Source organism: Siphateles boraxobius, unplaced genomic scaffold, assembly GCF_051911475.1.
Source record: "Siphateles boraxobius isolate OS27281-9 unplaced genomic scaffold, OSU_SipBor_1 143, whole genome shotgun sequence".
NCBI classification, from domain to species: Eukaryota; Metazoa; Chordata; class Actinopteri; order Cypriniformes; family Leuciscidae; genus Siphateles; species Siphateles boraxobius.
Window position 1 is genome coordinate 1,791,485 of NW_027508748.1, and position 18,516 is coordinate 1,810,000.

General features: G+C 36.3%; 1 protein-coding gene across 1 annotated transcript; it reads left to right on the top strand.

The window, feature by feature from the left end:
* The first annotated feature begins 452 nt into the window (after positions 1–452).
* On the top strand, positions 453–15,581 carry alp3 (alkaline phosphatase 3). Its single transcript, XM_077230447.1, has 11 exons — positions 453–568; positions 4,073–4,189; positions 5,325–5,440; positions 6,850–7,024; positions 10,089–10,261; positions 11,298–11,438; positions 11,930–11,999; positions 12,337–12,471; positions 13,828–14,019; positions 14,731–14,847; positions 15,159–15,581. Exons 1-11 carry the CDS (start codon positions 502–504, stop codon positions 15,467–15,469), a joined length of 1,614 nt encoding a protein of 537 aa, XP_077086562.1. The 5' UTR covers positions 453–501; the 3' UTR covers positions 15,470–15,581.
* The last annotated feature ends 2,935 nt before the right edge of the window (positions 15,582–18,516 follow it).

An 18,516-nucleotide genomic window follows, 5' to 3' on the forward strand; every position in this document is an offset into this window, starting at 1 on the left:
CTGGTCTTTTTAAAGGCTGTGTTTAAGGAAGTGTGGCACTATTTCTTGTTTTATAAAGACAGGCTTGTACACAAGATTGTGTTTTTACACAAGACTGTGATGCACATAAAGTGTGTGCAGTTTATATTTTGTTCGTTATTTGTGTGTTATCTGCGTTATATAAGTGAACCTCTCATCTGTTTGATGTTAATCTGTTGGTTTTTATCTCTTTTATGGCCGTTGTTTCATAAATGCTCATAAATATCTTCATATCAGTCACTAATAATCATCAAACCCTAAATCTGTCACCGGTGAATTATTCATGCACTTCACATTTACAGTCACTCATGAGTGCGTCTATCAGTCATTGTTCACAGATTCTCGTCCATGAACTCTTGAGTTGTTCCTGATCTGATTGGTGGAGATGGTGTTTGCATCACAGTGGGGTCAGAGGTCACAATATCTGAACTCATTAGTGCAGTTTCTGTAAGTTTCCTCTGATCGTCCAGCTGTGGTCTCGTCATGTTCGGTGTGTGTGTGTCTGTCCTCTGTTTTCTGCTGGTTCTGGTGTCCATGACCTCTGGATCAGGTACAGCACACGTCTCACGCTCTTCATTAGCATTCATGTCTCTTCTTTTTTGTTTTTTTGTTTTTTGGGGGGGTTTTTGGGCATGTTTTCTGTACAGACCGTTGGGAGTGCCTTCATATGTTTTGAATGCCAAATTCTTTGATTCAGCAAGGATGTATAAATTGATGACAGTAAACATTTGTTACAAAAGATGGTATCACTTTATTTTAGTGTCCTTGTTGCATATGTTACATGTACTTACCATAGTAATAACAGTAAATTATGCATAATTACAAGCAACTAACCCTCAACCTAATCCCATAGTAAATGCATGTTGTTAATTATTATTACTCAGTACTTCAATATATAATTACACTGTAACAATGACACCTTAAAATAGTGTAACCAAGAGATTTTTATTTCAAGTTAATGCTGTTCTTTTGAACTTTGTATTTATCAAATGTATTCATATTCATGATCATTTAGTGGCACCAATGCATTTTTTAATAATTTATAGTCATACTGTAGCTCCTGTATGTGTCATACTAATATTATAAAAGAGAGATGGGTAGTTGTGTAACCATCTCCAGTGTGTGTGTGTGACTTTTCATCTGAAGAGTGTGTGTAGGTTTGAGTTTTGAGCTGTTTTCCTAATCAATGCCGGCGCTCACTGCCTGCAAAGTGAGTGAGATGCACTCAGTGCTCACTGAAGAGGATCCACTCCACATGAAAGCCATCTCGAGTGGTTCTGAAGGGTTCCTGCGCTAAGTCTTCACAACAGCTGGGCCTTTGATACACACACTCGTTTTCCCACAAGAAACATCTGAGGAGAAGCAAGTTTTTGTCAATTTGATCTCACTGCTGTCTGGGGGAAATGATCGAGAACATGATCTTTCCTTCTGCATGTGAACACAACCCGCAGAACAAAACAACACATGTGAAGACACGCATGTGATGTGCTGTATTAGTCTGGGGTCCTGTGTAACTCTACATTATGGGGACAGAACCCCACAAACAAGCAAAATATACAAAATCCTTCTTCTTGTAGGGACATTTTTTGGTATTGCTTATAAAACAGCTTATAAATCATACTAAGTGATGTTTTTTTAACAATGTAATAGTTTTGTGTGATGGGTAGATTTAGTGGTAGGAGTAGTTTCTGTGTGAGAGAGATGGGTAGATTTAGGGGTAGGGTTAGTGTGTGTGTGTGTGAGAGAGAGAGAGAGAGAGATGGGTAGGGTTAGATTCTGTGTGAGAGAGATGGGTAGATTTAGGGGTTGTGTGTGTGTGTGTGTGTGTGTGTGTGTGTGTGTGTGTGTGTGTGTGTGTGAGAGAGAGATGGGTAGGGTTAGTGTGTGTGTGTGTGAGAGAGAGAGAGAGAGAGATGGGTAGGGTTAGTGTGTGTGTGTGTGAGAGAGAGAGAGAGAGAGATGGGTAGGGTTAGATTCTGTGTGAGAGAGATGGGTAGATTTAGGGGTAGGGTTAGTGTGTGTGTGTGTGAGCGAGAGAGAGATGGGTAGGGTTAGATTCTGTGTGAGAGATGGGTAGATTTAGGGGTAGGGTTAGTGTGTGTGTGTGTGTGTGTGTGTGTGTGTGTGTGTGTGTGTGAGAGAGAGAGAGAGAGAGAGAGAGAGAGAGAGAGAAGGGTAGGATTAGTTTGTATGTGTGATGGGTAGGGTTAGTGAGTGTGTGTGTGTGTGTGCGCATGCGCGAGTGAGAGATGGGTAGGTTTAGGGTGTGTGTGTGTGTGTGTGTGTGTGTGATGGGTAGGTTTATGGGTAGGGTGTGTGTGTGTGTGTGTGTGTGTGTGTGTGTGTGTGTGTGTGATGGGTAGATTTAGGGGAAGGGTTAGTGTGTGTGTGTGTGTGTGTGTGTGTGTGTGTGTGTGTGTGTGTGTGTGTGTGTGTGTGTGTGTGAGAGAGAGAGAGAGAGAGAGAGAGAGATGGGTAGGATTAGTTTGTATGTGTGATGGGTAGGGTTAGTGTGTGTGTGTGTGCGCGCGTGCGCGTGCACGAGTGAGAGATGGGTAGGTTTAGTGTGTGTGTGTGTGTGTGTGTGTGTGTGTGTGTGATGGGTAGGTTTATGGGTAGGGTGTGTGTGTGTGTGTGTGTGATGGGTAGATTTAGGGGAAGGGTTAGTGTGTGTGTGTGTGTGTGTGTGTGTGTGTGTGTGTGTGTGTGTGTGAGAGAGAGAGAGAGAGAGATGGGTAGGATTAGTTTGTATGTGTGATGGGTAGGGTTAGTGTGTGTGTGTGTGTGTGTGCGTGCGTGCGCGAGTGAGAGATGGGTAGGTTTAGGGTGTGTGTGTGTGTGTGTGTGATGGGTAGGTATTTGGGTAGGGTTACTGTAAGGAGAGAATGTACAGTTTGTACAATATAAAAACATTACGTCTATGGAGAGTTCCCATAAATCATGAATTGTGTCAGTTTTCCCCCTGTGGTTGCAGTAGAAGCTGTAGTACATTATATAATGATGACACAATATCTGAAGCCTTACAGGTGATTTTGTTTCTCTGCATGTGAATAAACATATTCCATCTTTTCATCAACATTCCAGGAATAACCAGAACGAGTTTTGTAGCCAGATGATGTCACTGGAGATCATTTTAAAGTCAACCTGAAATTGCATTTGTGACCCATTTTTACCTCTATACTGTAATATGCAAAACTATACTTGTTTCAGAGTAGTGCTATTTCTATTATAGTTTTTATAAAAAATTTGGATTTCGTTTTCTTTCTAATATTTTAATTTTGATTTGTGTAATAATTTTGTCATGTGCTTTTGTCATTTATATTTTTTTAAATATATTTTAAACAATATAAATTTGTTTGTTTGCTTGAATGCATTAATGTATTGTATGTCATTTTGGATAAAAGTGTCTGCTAAATGCATAAGCGTAACAAATATCTCTATATGGCCTTAATTTATTTTTATTTCCATTTTAGTAATTTATTATTGAAATGTTAGTAGCAAAAGCAACATTTCTACTTTTTGCTTGCTTGTTTTTTGTTTGTTTTGTTTTGTTTTTTCGTTTAAGTTCCACAACAAACTATTTGTCCTTCAATTCTTTAGAAAACCATAACCACAACGTTCCATTAATAACCTTTAATATCTATGAAACCTTTCAATTGCACAAAAGGTTCTTTAGTTGATTAAAATATTACACATGGTAAAAAAAACAAAAAAGTGCTATTAAGAATGTTACTTTTAGGGTTCTTCTATGACATCACTGTGAAAACTCCTTTTGGTTCTTCCTGGCACCTTTTTTAAAGTGTATATCAGGTGCTTTACCGAAGTCAAAACACCGATCTAAAGAACCTACACTGAAAAGAAGTTCTTGATGTTTAATCTCCCCAAATCCATAAAGCAACTGAAGGAGAACAGAGTTCTTGGTAAATCGAACCGCTGAAGATCCTTTATCTGCAAGAGTGATGTACAAGAGAGAGAGTTTATTTTGGCAAAATTGTGTTTTTATGTTCATGTCTTGCGCAAAACTGTGTAACATTAATATGTCTTTTTCTCTCAGTTGAAGAGGAGAACCCAGAGTTCTGGAGGAGTTCGGCTCAGAACACACTGCGTTCGGCTCTGGGCAGGAAAATCAACACTAATGTAGCCAAAAACATTGTACTGTTTCTGGGAGACGGTAAGCAGAGGTCTTAATAAAGAGTTTTTAAATGTCATAAAAGCAAGACACGTACAGGTGAATAGTGTAAAAAACCGTAACAAATAGATCTCATCATAATTCACCAATTTATTAATCACAGTACATTAAGACAATTGTGTCGTATTACACGTTTTCTGAAATATTGTTTAACTATGCAAACTATGCTTTATTTAAATAAATATGCATCAATTTGCATACGTTTCCAGAATAGAAATATGATCATTGGATAAAGCCAAGTTCAAATTTCTATTTTCATTTTGTTGATATATTAAATTAATACTATTATATTAATATTTTTTATTAATATTTTTTAAAAGCCAGAAAAAAATGTCACAATGTTTTAGAAATAAAATGTTAAATGAAAACCCTGTGTTAAAACATCATAGAATAGATAGGAATTATTATTTTTTAAAAATTATTTTGCTGTTTAGTGCTTCAACTTAAGCTGATTTCAGTTAGCAACATTTCTCATTTTTGTTTAAAAATTAAGTAAAGATTTAGTTTTTCATGTAAATATTAACATTTATTTTATTTCAGCTTTTTTTTTTCAAATAACAAAACATGTTTTTATAGTTCTGGTTAACAATTATTTTTAGTATTTATATATTATTATAATTTGTAATCATATTTCTCAACAGGCAAAAGAAGAAAAAAATTTCACAGTTTTTAAGGAATAAAATGTTAAATACATTTAAGGCGAATGTTATATGAACAAACCCCTCAGTAAAAACCTTTAGAATATAGATAAGAATAAATCTGTAAATTTTGGCATATATAAGTGCTGCTGAAGTGGACAAAAAACTTTTTAAAGATATGTATTGTAATTGAAATCAACAGACACAAATAGATAAAGTGCAGTAAAATTAACACTTAAAAATATTTTTATAAATGTTATATAGAAACAAAATAGACAAAAATCTCCACATTAACCACTGCATGGAAAAACTATTTTTACTTTAAAGCTCAGCACACTCTCCAGACCAATCAAAAAGCCTCCTGCCTGACTAGCACCAGCCAATCAGATCAGGCCATTTCAGATGTTGGTGTGCAACATGATAGTCTGTGATAGTGTGCGAGTGGCCTGTGGATCTGATGGAGTGTGTGTTTTAAGCAGGAATGGGTGTGACCACCATCACAGCGGCCCGTATCCTAAAGGGCCAGTTACAGAAGCGCTCGGGAGAGGAGACCGTCTTGAACATGGACACCTTCCCGTATGTGGGTCTTGCTAAGGTAATACTTTATAAAATTATTATTATTAATGCAAAACAACAAAACAATACAACATACATTTTGGAGCCAGGGGAGCAAAGAAAACACATAAAAAATAAATACATAAAAAAAATATTTGTATTACAAAGACTTTTGTATCAATCAAAGATTTTGAAGACAGTACACAAATTAATAATAGCTTATTAATAGTCTTAATAGCTTTTCCATTAGTACTAGATTGAAAAGTAGAAAAGTAATTTTTAAATTCTTTAAGGAATACTAAGAAAAGGGGCTTTTTGTTAGAAAATTTACACTTATGAATGTGAAATTTGACTAACAAAATTAGCAAATTAATTACAAAAGCCTCCTTATTCGCACTGTTATCATGCTTTAAATATCCAAAAATTACATTTTCAAAATGCAAAACAAAATTAATTGCTAAGGTAACACTGTCTTCAAACAGGTTTCCTTAAGTCTGTCATTGGCCAGTCAAAAAGATTGTCCCGCCCCCAATCTCACTCCACTAGTCAATGTTTCAAAAATGTCAGTGTTTCACTCTTCAGGACATCAAGATGTTTTTTCAGGATTATTTATATACTATTGTAGTTTTTATTAATATTTTAATTAGCTTTTATTTGTATATTTTCCATTATTATAGAATTTTATGTGCTTTTTTAAAAATATTACTATTTAGTTTTAATTTATTTTTATTTCGTTTTTAGTACAGTGTTAGTTTATTTCCCGTCTGTAATAAACTGGAATAAACGTTAATAAACTTTTTTAAAAACTCTTTAGTTTACGTTTTTCATCAAATAATTGTTTTATTTGATTTCAGCTTTATTTTAATTAACAAAAAAAAACTTTATTTTAGTATTGTTAATATTTTGAATTACCTTTTAAAAAAAATTATAATTTTATGAATCTGCTTTTGTTAGTTTATTTCCAGTTAATAATTTTAGTGCTTCAACTTATTTCATTTCATTGCCAAGGCAGCATTTTATTTACTTAATGTAATACTTCTATTTTTAAATTTGATGTTATATTTCAGCTTCATTTCAATTAACAAAAAAAGATTTTACTAGTTTGTTTTAGTTAATGATCATTTTAGTATTATGTATATACCATTCAAATTTGTATTCATATTTTGAATTAGCTGACAATTGTCAAATAAATAAATTAAATTGTCATTTTAATTAAAATTAATTAAATTTTTTGTTTGGAACTGTCATATTTTTATTAGCTTTTTTTTTTTTTTTAGTTTAGTGCTTCAACTTATTTCAGATCACTGCCATGGCTTCATTTTCACTTAGTTTAAGTTCATCCAATACTGATATTTTATAATATCGATTAATATTTTTTTTTTTTATACTTTTAGTTACTGATATTAATTCTGCATCAATCTTCCAATGGCTTATAGTGTGTGTTTGTAGGTTTACTCAGTGGATTTCCAGATTCCTGACAGTGCAGCGACAGCTACAGCGTATCTGTGTGGAGTGAAAGCTAACCTGAACACACTCGGCGTGAGCGCAGCCGCTCGTAACGGTGTGTGTCGCTCGCAGAAGGGCAACGAGGTCACGTCTATCCTCAGATGGGCTAAAGACGCAGGTACAGCAACACAGGGTTTCACTCTTACAAAAGCAAACACAAAGGTTTCTGTCTCCTCAGTTTATCTGAGTGTGATTCAGGTGAGTTTATCTTCTCTCCCTCTAAATATTATCCTCTATCTAAGTCTTATTTAAGCCATAAACACAGAACTGTGCGTGCGTGCATGCAAATACCTTGCTACAGCAGAATTTGAATCTGTTTTATTTGATAAAGTTTGCATCATAATAGGTTACAATTTACTGTTTATTACTGTGAAGCGGCTTTGAAACCATTTCTATTGTATAAAGTGCAATAAAAAATAAAGGTGACTTGACTGACTTAACCTTATCTTAACATTATTATCAGCAGAGAGAGTGTTTCTGTTGTATATTTTGGTCATATTTCATGTGTCTCATCCTCCTGTAAGTGTGTGTTTTGCAGTCGAAGTGTGTATTTCCATCTGAAAATGCTTCAAATGTCAAGCTCATCAATCATCCATTAAATCTACTGTGCTAAATTAATTCATTTATCTTCTTTCTCATTTCATTCATGATCACACTGAATAATTCAAGATTTTAAAAATAAATTTCATTCATCGTTGGCTGGTTTTCATGATGGAGGTTGTATTACAAAATGCTCTGATAATCTACATATCAGATCATTAGCAGAAGCAGTCGTTTGCTACAAAGAAACCACTAAGAGATCATTCTGTTCTAATTTTAGACTAATAATTTAGACAATATTTAATATTTAATTTTAATTTAATCTAGTGCTTTGGTATGAGAACATTAAAATGTATTATTATTTTTAGACTAATTTCAGCCTTTTTTAGTCTGTGACAGGCCAAGACCTGATGAATTTGTGATGAAAAAAGTGAACTAGGACCCTTGAAATTGCAAGAAAATTTCATAGAAAAATAAAAACATGTTGACAGTCACTGATTATAATAACATTTTTTTAAAGAAATTTTTTTAATATTAGTATTTGCACATTAAGAGTTATCTTTGTTGTAAAAAACATTCTTCAATACATATTAGATGAGTAATATGCATAATTTAGGGCTCTAACACATTTAAAGAAAACGTTTCGGTGATTTATTTATGCGTGCCATTTTTGTTGAATTTTTTTTCCGAATACTAGCAATACTTTATAGTGTTTGCCGTATAAGCACCTGAATGCTGATGTAAATTAACAGAACTATTGATGTGCAGTAAAAGGATGAGATTTTTTTATTTCTAGCAGGATGTTAACACTAATAAATAATAATTTATAAATGTTAAAAATCCTGCTGAAAATAAAAATTATTAACAGCATAAAGGCCCGTTCACACCAAAGACGATAACTATAATGATAACAGTAAATATTTACTTTAAAAATTGTTCTAAACATAAAACAATGAGTCCACACCACATATAAAACAATAACGCTAAAATATCCTTGTAATCCCTTTTAGAACAAATTTTTTTCCAGCTAAGGAATGATAAAAATATTGACAGCCAATCAGAATCCATCCTGCTTTAAAGAGCTCGAGCATTTAAAGTGGAGGACAACAAAACCTGCAAAGCGCGCTTATAATACACAATATATATAATCTTCCGTTGTTGTGGACAAATATAATTTGGAGCTGAACTATATATATGCAGCTATTGTATCCGTATTGTTATTCCTCCTCCTTCCGCTCGAGTCTATGGTCGTTTGTGGGAAAATTATCAAATTTGGCACACAGATAGAGGACAGTCTGAACATTAAACACAGCAATTTTGGAGTCCCTGACTCTATTGCTCTAACGCCACCAACTGTCCAAATTTTATGTGTAAGTGAACTTATGAACCGTAAAGGCTAGAAACTAAACAATTTTTCCCTCTGATTCCTTGGCTCAAGGAATGACAATATAGACGACAATACAATATTTACAATAATTTTCCGTCATGGCAAAATGTTATTCAAATATTTTTGATAAACCAAACCATTCACCAATTACACCCAAACGAATTCAACAAAGAGCTCATCAAAATGGATGTGGGGCTAAATCTCCGCAAAGCTTTAGCGTAATGTGACGAATCTTGGTACATGTCATCACAAACGTGATCTGAGGCTATGTTTACAGCGTTTTAGCACGGCGCCACCTACTGGTCAGGGGATTTTAACTAATATTTTTGCTATTTTTAGTTTTAACTGCTGAACAGTTTGCCTAAAAATCCTAAAACTGGTCTCTTTTGCTTTAGTGCTACATACAGAGTCGAATGATACCCAATTTTACTGTTTTGGACATCGGCCATTTTGAATTTAGTTGTAAAAGGCTGTATTTTACGATTGCATTAGCGCATAGTTACGAAACTCTGTAATAGTCATCGGCACCATGTCCTAAAGTTACTCACCGTTTCGGAACAGTGCCACCTTGGGTTCAAAATTTATGATGAAATTTTCAAAACTACGAATAACATTTGATTAATTTTGCCTCTTCTAATGAAACTTAATAGATTCTTTAAGTCATAAAGAGAACAGTGATGTAAATTATGGCATATTTTTGTCAAAATCACTGTCCGCCATTATGAATTTCTTTGAAAACCTGCTTTTCCAAACACCTCCTAGACCGTTTGTCTGACTTTCTCCAAAATTGGCACAGATCTTCTTCAGATCATGCTGGCAAAAAATATTAAACATTTTTTGATTGAACAAACCGTTTTCGAATAACTAGTCAAGAAACTTAATGGCAAACTGATTCTAAGCCTGGAACTCTGCCAGGCTTTGGCTTATTGACACTTTGTATGTATCATTGTCACCTAACACTGACCACACAAAATCAATTTCATAACAGCGGCACCAAAAATAAGGAATTCAATCATATTAGTAGTGATTGTATTAGTCTTCTCAGTCTAAAAAATCAGAAAATGTCTTTAATTACTCATTGTTTCAGTTAATCTGAAGCTCCAAGCCATGTTTGCATAACTCATCATTTGGCCCATTAATTGCTGCTTGCAGCTATATTTATCAATATAGTTCTCGTCCTTGGTTTAAACGGGCCTTAAATCTGAGCTGAGGGAATGTGTGTGTCTAAGTAATCTTGTGTTTGGTGTCTCTGAAGGGAAGTCTGTGGGTATAGTGACGACCACCCGTGTTCAACACGCCACTCCTGCTGCTTCATACGCTCACAGCGCTAGCAGAACCTGGTACAGCGACTCTGACATGCCGACTTCTGCCGTCACCGGAGGGTGTGTGGACATCGCCTCACAGATGCTCAGAAACACTGATATAGATGTGAGTGTGTGTGTGTGAGGGAGAGGTGTGAGGTGTATAGGTGCGTTCATGAAATGTCATTATTGCTGTTATTGATCAGATCACATGTAAACAGAGCCTGTATCAAAAACTCCAGAGCAAAACTGATGACGATCTGCACAAAGATATTCATCTATTCATCTATATTCATCAATCCATATTCATTCATCTATCCATCCATATTCATTCATCTATTTATCTATATTCATCCATCCATATCCATTCATCTATCCATCCATATTCATCAATCCATATTCATTCATCTATTCATCCATATTCATCAATCCATATTCATTCATCTATCCATCCATATTCATCAATCCATATTCATTCATCTATTTATCCATCTTCATTCATCTATCATCCATATTCATCAATCCATTTTCATTCATCTATTCATCCATATTCATCAATCCATTTTCATTCATCTATCCATCCATATTCATCCATCCATATCCATCCATCTTCATCCCTCCATATCCATTCATCTATCCATCCATATTCATTCATCTATTCATCCATATTCATCCCTCCATATCCATTCATTTATCCATCCATATTCATTCATCTTTCCATCCATATTCATCCCTCCATATCCATTCATCTATTCATCCATCTTCATTCATCTATCATCCATATTCATCCATCCATATCCATTCATCTATCATCAATATGCATCCATCCATATTCATTCATCTATTCATCCATCTTCATTCATCTATCATCCATATTCATCCATCCATATCCATTCACCTATCCATCCATATTCATTCACCTATCCATCCATATTGATCCCTCCATATCCATTCACCTATCCATATTCATCCATCCATATCCATTCATCAATCCATCAATATTCATCCATCCATATCCATCCATCCATCCACTTATCCATCCATATTTATCCATCCATCTGTATCCATCCATATCATCCATTCTTATTCATTGTAATTGATTAGATCACATGAAAACGGGGCCTGCATCATAAACTCCAGAGTAAACCAATGACTGTGTGCAGGTTATCATCGGAGGAGGTCGGAAGTACATGACGCCTAAAGGGTTTCCCGATCCGGAGTATCCCGCAGACCTGAGCGCACAGGGACAGAGAAAAGACAACAGAAGCCTCATTGATGAGTGGCTGAGCATGAAAGAGGGAAAGGTAAAGAGAGAGAGAGAGAAGCAGAGGAGCGTCATAACACATTTGACTTAATTTTGTAAAATATCTCCAAGAGAAACATGAAATTCAGCAAGTGAGAAACACAGAAGGTAGGACTTGATTGGATGGATTTAGAAGTGCAATGCGCAATATGGGGGAATAAGTCCCGCCATCTGAATAAAAGAGCCAATCGCCAATTGTTAAAGTCATCACATGTTCTAAAGCACGCGCTTATGAATGCAAATGCACTGGTCCAGCCTGAAAAGGACAGTTTTTTGGCATGATTTGATCATTTAGAAACAATATTTATAAGACAGTTATTGTCAGACAACAGTCAAACTTGATAAACAGCTGTGGAGAATTTGATGTTTCCGCATTCAAAGAGAGAGGCGTCACTTGCTTGACTGAAATATCTGAGCGAGAGGCGTTTCAAAGATGGCCGCCGACTGAAATGACTTCCTTTAATGGGACTTTGCCTTGGCGTGTTTGTGCAGGTTGCGAGATACGTGTGGAATAAAAGTGACTTTGACGCCGTGGATCCTGAAAAGACCGATTATCTGATGGGTACGAGTCCTTCATTCAGACCAGAGACGCATTCTGAACATGAGGAACTGAGATTATGAGCTTTATACCAGTCTAATTGTACTAGTATTTATACGCTATTATAGATACTAATATTTTGAATTATTTTAGTTTTTTTTGTAATGTTTTGTACCATTTTTTATTATTTGATTCCAGCTTTATTTTAAATAAATTAACCCTAACTATTTAGTGTTTAATAGTTTTAGTTTTAATTAACAGTAATAATCTTGCTTCATGTTGCCGTGACTTGCCAAGGTCTTAAGATCCATCAAAAATGTGAATGAAAAATAGTAAATGTTCCCCCTCTCCTTCTCTCTAGCCCTCTTTGAGCCTGGTGATCTGAGGTTTGATGTGGAGAGAGACCCCAGCATGGATCCCTCCATCTCAGAGACCACAGAGAAAGCCATTCAGATCCTGAAGAAAAATCCCAAAGGATTCTTCCTGCTGGTAGAAGGTCGTCAACTGACAAACAACCAATCCATCAAACGAATAACCAATCAATGAAACCACAAAGAAACCAATAATCCATCTGTTCATATCCATCTATCCATCCATATTCATCTATCCATATTTATCCATCCATCCATCCCATTCCATCATCCATATTTATGCATCCATATCCATCATCCATATTTATCCATCCATATCCATCATCCATATTTATGCATCCATATCCATCCATCCAACCATATCCATCCATCGAACCATATTCAAACATCCATCCATCCATATTCATACACCCATCCATCCATATTCATCCATGCATCCATATTCATTCATCCATCCATGCATACTCCTCTATCCATCCATATTCATCCATTCATCCATCCATCCATATTCATACATTCATCGGATTCATACATCCACCCATCCATATTTATCCATCCATCCATCCATTCTTCCACATCCATCCATGCTTATTCATCCATCCATCCATATTCATCCATGCATCCATATTCATTCATCCATCCATGCATACTCATCTATCCATCCATATTCATCCATCCATCCATCCATATTCATACATTCATCGTATTCATACATCCACCTATCCATATTTATCCATCCATCCATTCATCCATCCATCCACATCCATCCATGCATATTCATCCATCCATCCATATTCATCCATGCATCCATATTCATTCATCCATCCATGCATACTCATTTATCCATCCATATTCATACATTCATCATATTCATACATCCACCCATCCATATTTATCCATCCATCCATCCATCCTTCCACATCCATCCATGCATATTCATCCATCCATCCATATTCATCCATCCATGCATACTCATCTATCATCCATATTCATACATCCACCCATCCATATTTATCAATCCATCCATACATCCATCCATCCTTCCACATCCATCCATCCATGCATACTCATCTATCCATCCATATTCATCCATCCATCCATCCATCCATCCATATTCATATATTCATTGTATTCATACATCCACCCATCCATATCCATCCATCCATCCATCCATCCTTCCACATCCATCCATGCATATTCATCCACCCATTCATATTCATCCATCAGTCCATCCTTCCACATCCATCCATCCATATTCATCCATGCATCCATATTCATTCATCCATCCATGCATACTCATCCATCCATCCATATTCATCCATCCATCCATCCAAGCAAAATAATCTGAACGGATTTTGATCAAATCTTAAAAATGGGGTGTTCAAAAGAAAAATAGGAAACTTCTTGAACAACTGAGCCCAGTTGTAATACCTGTAATTTGGCATTGATCAATCAGATGTGGTGTTCGTGTCGTTTCACAGGTGGCCGTATTGATCAGGGACATCACGACAGCCGCGCTTCCATGGCTCTGCATGAGGCGGTTGCTCTTGATGAAGCTGTAGCTCGCGGACTGGAGCTGACCAATGAGGAGGAGACTTTAACAGTCGTCACGGCTGACCACTCCCACGCGTTCACCTTTAACGGCTACCCGTTCAGAGGGAACAGCATTCTGGGTATGTCTCTGTTCATGTGCGTATCTGAGGCCATGTCCACATTATTACGTTTTAGTTTGAAAACGCATGTTTTTCTCTCTGGTTTGGCCTTCTGTCCACACTGAGACTGCTAACTAACCTTTTTGAAAACACTCTCCAAAGTGGATAAATTTGAAAACGCTGTTCTCGCGTTGTAGTGTGGACTGTCAAAACGGAGGTATTTAAAAATGACATAAGTTTAATCATGTGACACATATAATACCAATAGATATTGATGTTTATAGCGGTAAAACATGAGAGAAGTTGCGTTTTAGACCAAACATATAATAGTGAGTGAGTGCGACCTGGACACTTCAGTGAATGCTGAGATATTTTACTAAATAAAATTATCCTGTCAGAAGGATTGTGCAATAACTTAATTATTTATTTTTCCGTCTGTATCATCTCAGTGAGATGTAAGGTTTTTACATGTGCAGTAAAGTTTTACGCATGTGCAGTAAAGGTGAATTTAGTGTTTTCAGGCGTTTCTCATTCACACTGAAACATCTGAAAACGCTAGTGTGGACAGAGAGAGCGTTTTTAAACGAAAACGCCGTTTTCAAATGTATCCAGATTAATGTAGACGTAGCCTCAGATTGATCGTTTTTAGGGGCGTTGTGGCACAAAAATGTTGTTACGGGTCTCCTAATGGTTCCAATAATCCTCACTTGTCAATCATCTGTTGTTTCTCAGGTAAATCTCCAATCTTTGCCTCAGACTTTTTACCCTACACAACTCTAATGTACGGAAACGGACCGGGACACAAAATCGTCAACAACAAGCGTCCAGACCTCCGCAGTGTCGACACTGGTAAGAAAATCAGCACAGACAAATATTCATTACTTCAGTGAGCTCATTGTTTCTGCATTACATTGTTAAATTAATACTTTTTTAGCTAACTGTGATTTTGTATGTGTACATTTCTGAAAAACATAACTTAGATAGTTAACTCTGATAAAAGTCTCTAAATTATATTGTGGACACATGCATTTTCTGTAAAGCTGCTTTGAAATGATGTGTATTGTGAAAAACGCTATACAAATAAATGTGAATGTGAATTGAACTTAGCTCACTGAAAACACTGATGTTGTGTGAGTATTTATTCTGGTTCTCTCTCTCAGCCGATAAGGATTACGTTCAGCAGTCGGCCGTCCCGCTGGAGACTGAGACCCACGGTGGGGAAGATGTGGCGCTGTTGGCCCGCGGGCCCATGGCTCATCTCTTCCAGGGTGTTTATGAGCAGAACTACATCGCTCACGCCATGGCTTACGCGGCCTGCGTCGGTTCCAATCAGCAACACTGCGCTGCGACCGCTGAGCCCGATGGGATCGCCTACACCTCCACTGACCCGGGAAGCTCCGCCCCAGACACGCCCCTGTGCGCCATGACGACGGTGATCCTGAGCGTGTTAATGAGTGTTTTACTGCACTGAGAGAGCGACAGCAGCAGATATTCACCAAACAATCATAATTTGAGAATGTGAAATAAACCCTTAAGGCAAAACACTACACGGAAAAAACTATTTTTCTTATGCACTGGTGAGTTTTGAGCTTTATTTTGCTTCCATACCATGTTAGACTAATAAAATAAAATAAATAAAACATTCAAAATACTCGACCCACTGAAGTGCCTTGGAACTTGCAGCTTTGTATGATGCGTTGACGTAATTACCACTGAAATGGAAAGCTAAGGCAGGACATATGAAATGGCTCCTCCCCCTTTTCAAACAAATAGCGTTTCGTTTCCCTCACAGACTGCGAGATGTACTTGACGATTGATTCAAAAACTGAATAAAACTCGAGTGTTTGAGCAACTGAACACACACTCCAACACATATTGCTCTGTGACGTGTCAACGGTCGATTTGGCCAGGTGGTGTTTATAGCATAGGGGGCGGAGCTTTAGATTCTAGAGAGCATTTGATTGGGTAGAAGATGTGATGAGAAGCTGAAGTCCGCGGTGATGTCATAAAAATCCCTGATCCAGTTTAGCTGAAGTGAGAGGCTGTAAGTTTTGAATGCTTATATCTCATAAATGCGTAAAAAAGTACATTTTGATTTTAGGGGGCCATTAAGTGTTTATTTTATTAGCTACACTTTATCCGTTTGCATCTGTAAAGCCTTTTCACCCAGCAGAAAAGATTATCAGAAGTTCCGTTCTATGCTGACTTTAAATTTAATAAATAAAATATTGTATTTAATCATTAAAGATATTAATAATGCATCCTAGCTAACAGGGAAAGTTCTTTGAACGAATAATCTATAAACGCTACTGGAAGAACATTTCTTCGTAACTTTGTCAGAACGTTCGAAGTTATTCGGCCTTTAATAATGCTCTCAAAACAGAACTAACATTTTTTTTATACATCATTGGACGTATATTTTTTTTAAATGTTACATTTTTCAGAACGTTCAGGGTGCATTCAGAAGTAATATTCACATTATCTTTGCAAAATTCTAAAATGGAATGTTGCCTTAACGTTCACATAACTGAGGGAAAACGTTATCATAAAAACTGGACATTTGGAATGATCAAAAAAAAATCTTAGAAACATGTTTTTTTTTAGTTGGGATCTATTATTAAGAGTTATGTATTCCTGAATTAAACAGAATTTTGAGTGAGAAAAAAATAGGATGGGACTTTATAGATTCATATTATTTCTCCACACTGATGAAACATTAAATTAATTATGAAATTAATCAGAGAACATTTTATTGATTTATGTTGAATAGGAACTTTAAACTCAATCTGTGTGTTATTAATGAAAACATTTGATGAATACTGACGTCATCTCAGGTAGAGTCTCTGATCGGTGTGGATAATTAAGATTTGATGTCATTATCACACACACACTTATAAATAATAAATCACAGCCAAAGACTGGTTATTTTTAGCAGACCGTGAGTCATTAATGTAACAGTTAGAACATGTGCTGTACTTCTCAACTAACCTGAGACTGAGTGTGTGTTGGGTAAGCGTGTTGCACACACCTGTCGACAGGTAAACAACAGCAGGTGAAGCGCTCCGTTCCGCAGAAAACACACACAAATCCTCATGGTTTTCCTGAGGCAGAAACCCTCTCTCTGTTCCCAGCTAACAAATATGTTCTAAAACCTTTGCAATGTTTCTAAAACGTTAAAATGTTTTATAGTGATTCGAGCGTTGTTTAAAACGTTCATCAACTAGCCCATACAAATAACATCATACGAACGTTCCAAAGTTCATCATATCAAACAACAATGTTATAAGAACGTTCTATAAATGTTATTTTAAAGGACGTTTTATCTCAACCTTTACATAACGTTACTGTGTTGTGAGCTGCCTAAATAGACTGCATTTTATTATATCACATACGTAGGCTAGGGCCTATACTCTCCTGCTGTTCTGAAGGTAGGCGCTAATTATTCAGATAGCAATAAATTATAAATATATATGCATATGTATGAGTGTTATATAATGTATGGTGCATTTATGATGCAGATGGTTAGTGCAAATAAGTAACAGTATAGAGAAGATGCTCTGCGTGTGATGGAGGTAGAAATAATTGTCAGTGCAAAAGAATATACAGCACTGATTTTTAATGTCACATTTGGAGAAAAAAAAGCTTTATTGCCTTGTAGGCTACTGAGATTCGTTATTCGTTAATCGTTACAGTAACGCAACGCGCGTTACTATATTTAGGCCTACAGCAAAACTGCGCGCTTGTAGGCTACTTGTGCACGTGTTTGCGAACTTGCATAATATAATTCTGACATATGTTCTTTGTGAGGAATATGATGAGCTCGGTGAAAATGTTACTATTTTTACACAATATTTGCGTGTGCTGTGTATTTTTATGCTTATTAGTGTAGTGTTTTAAATAGGTGTAAGGTTCCATTGCAGTTAATATGATGCTTATTAGACAGCAAGTATATTTCTCTCTGCCATTGAGCTGCTTGCAGGGAGATGAAGAGATCGCGTTGACCTACAGGTGGCGCTGTAACACAGCACACTGTTGCATTGCAGTGTGACAGAGAAAGAGAGAGAGAGAGAGAGAGAGAGAGAGAGAGCATTAAAGAGAATAAATGCGTGTAATCATTAAAACGTTGACTGGTCCACAGAGGGAACATGTTGCGGCAGATTTTCTGTATTTGTACTTTATAGTATGTCGATCACGTGACCCATCAAATGCTGATTTAGATCTTCAGAAAAGCTCGTCTAAAGGAAATAAGAAGCCTTTATTTAGCTAATGCATTTAGTAATGTTAACCTTATTGTAAAGTGTTACCATTTCTTTTGATTTTGGGGTGTCGTGGTGGTGTTTTGTTTGTCCAGTCTTTGAGCTTTTCTGGTCTAAACCGTCTCATTTAATACCTGTAAAAGCATCAGTGACTGAGGTAATGTGATACGACACAGAGGACTCAAATCTGAGCGTTCACTACACGTGAAAGTTTATTCTGTTACCGTCCTCCCAGACACACGAGTGTGTGTTTGTAACTGAG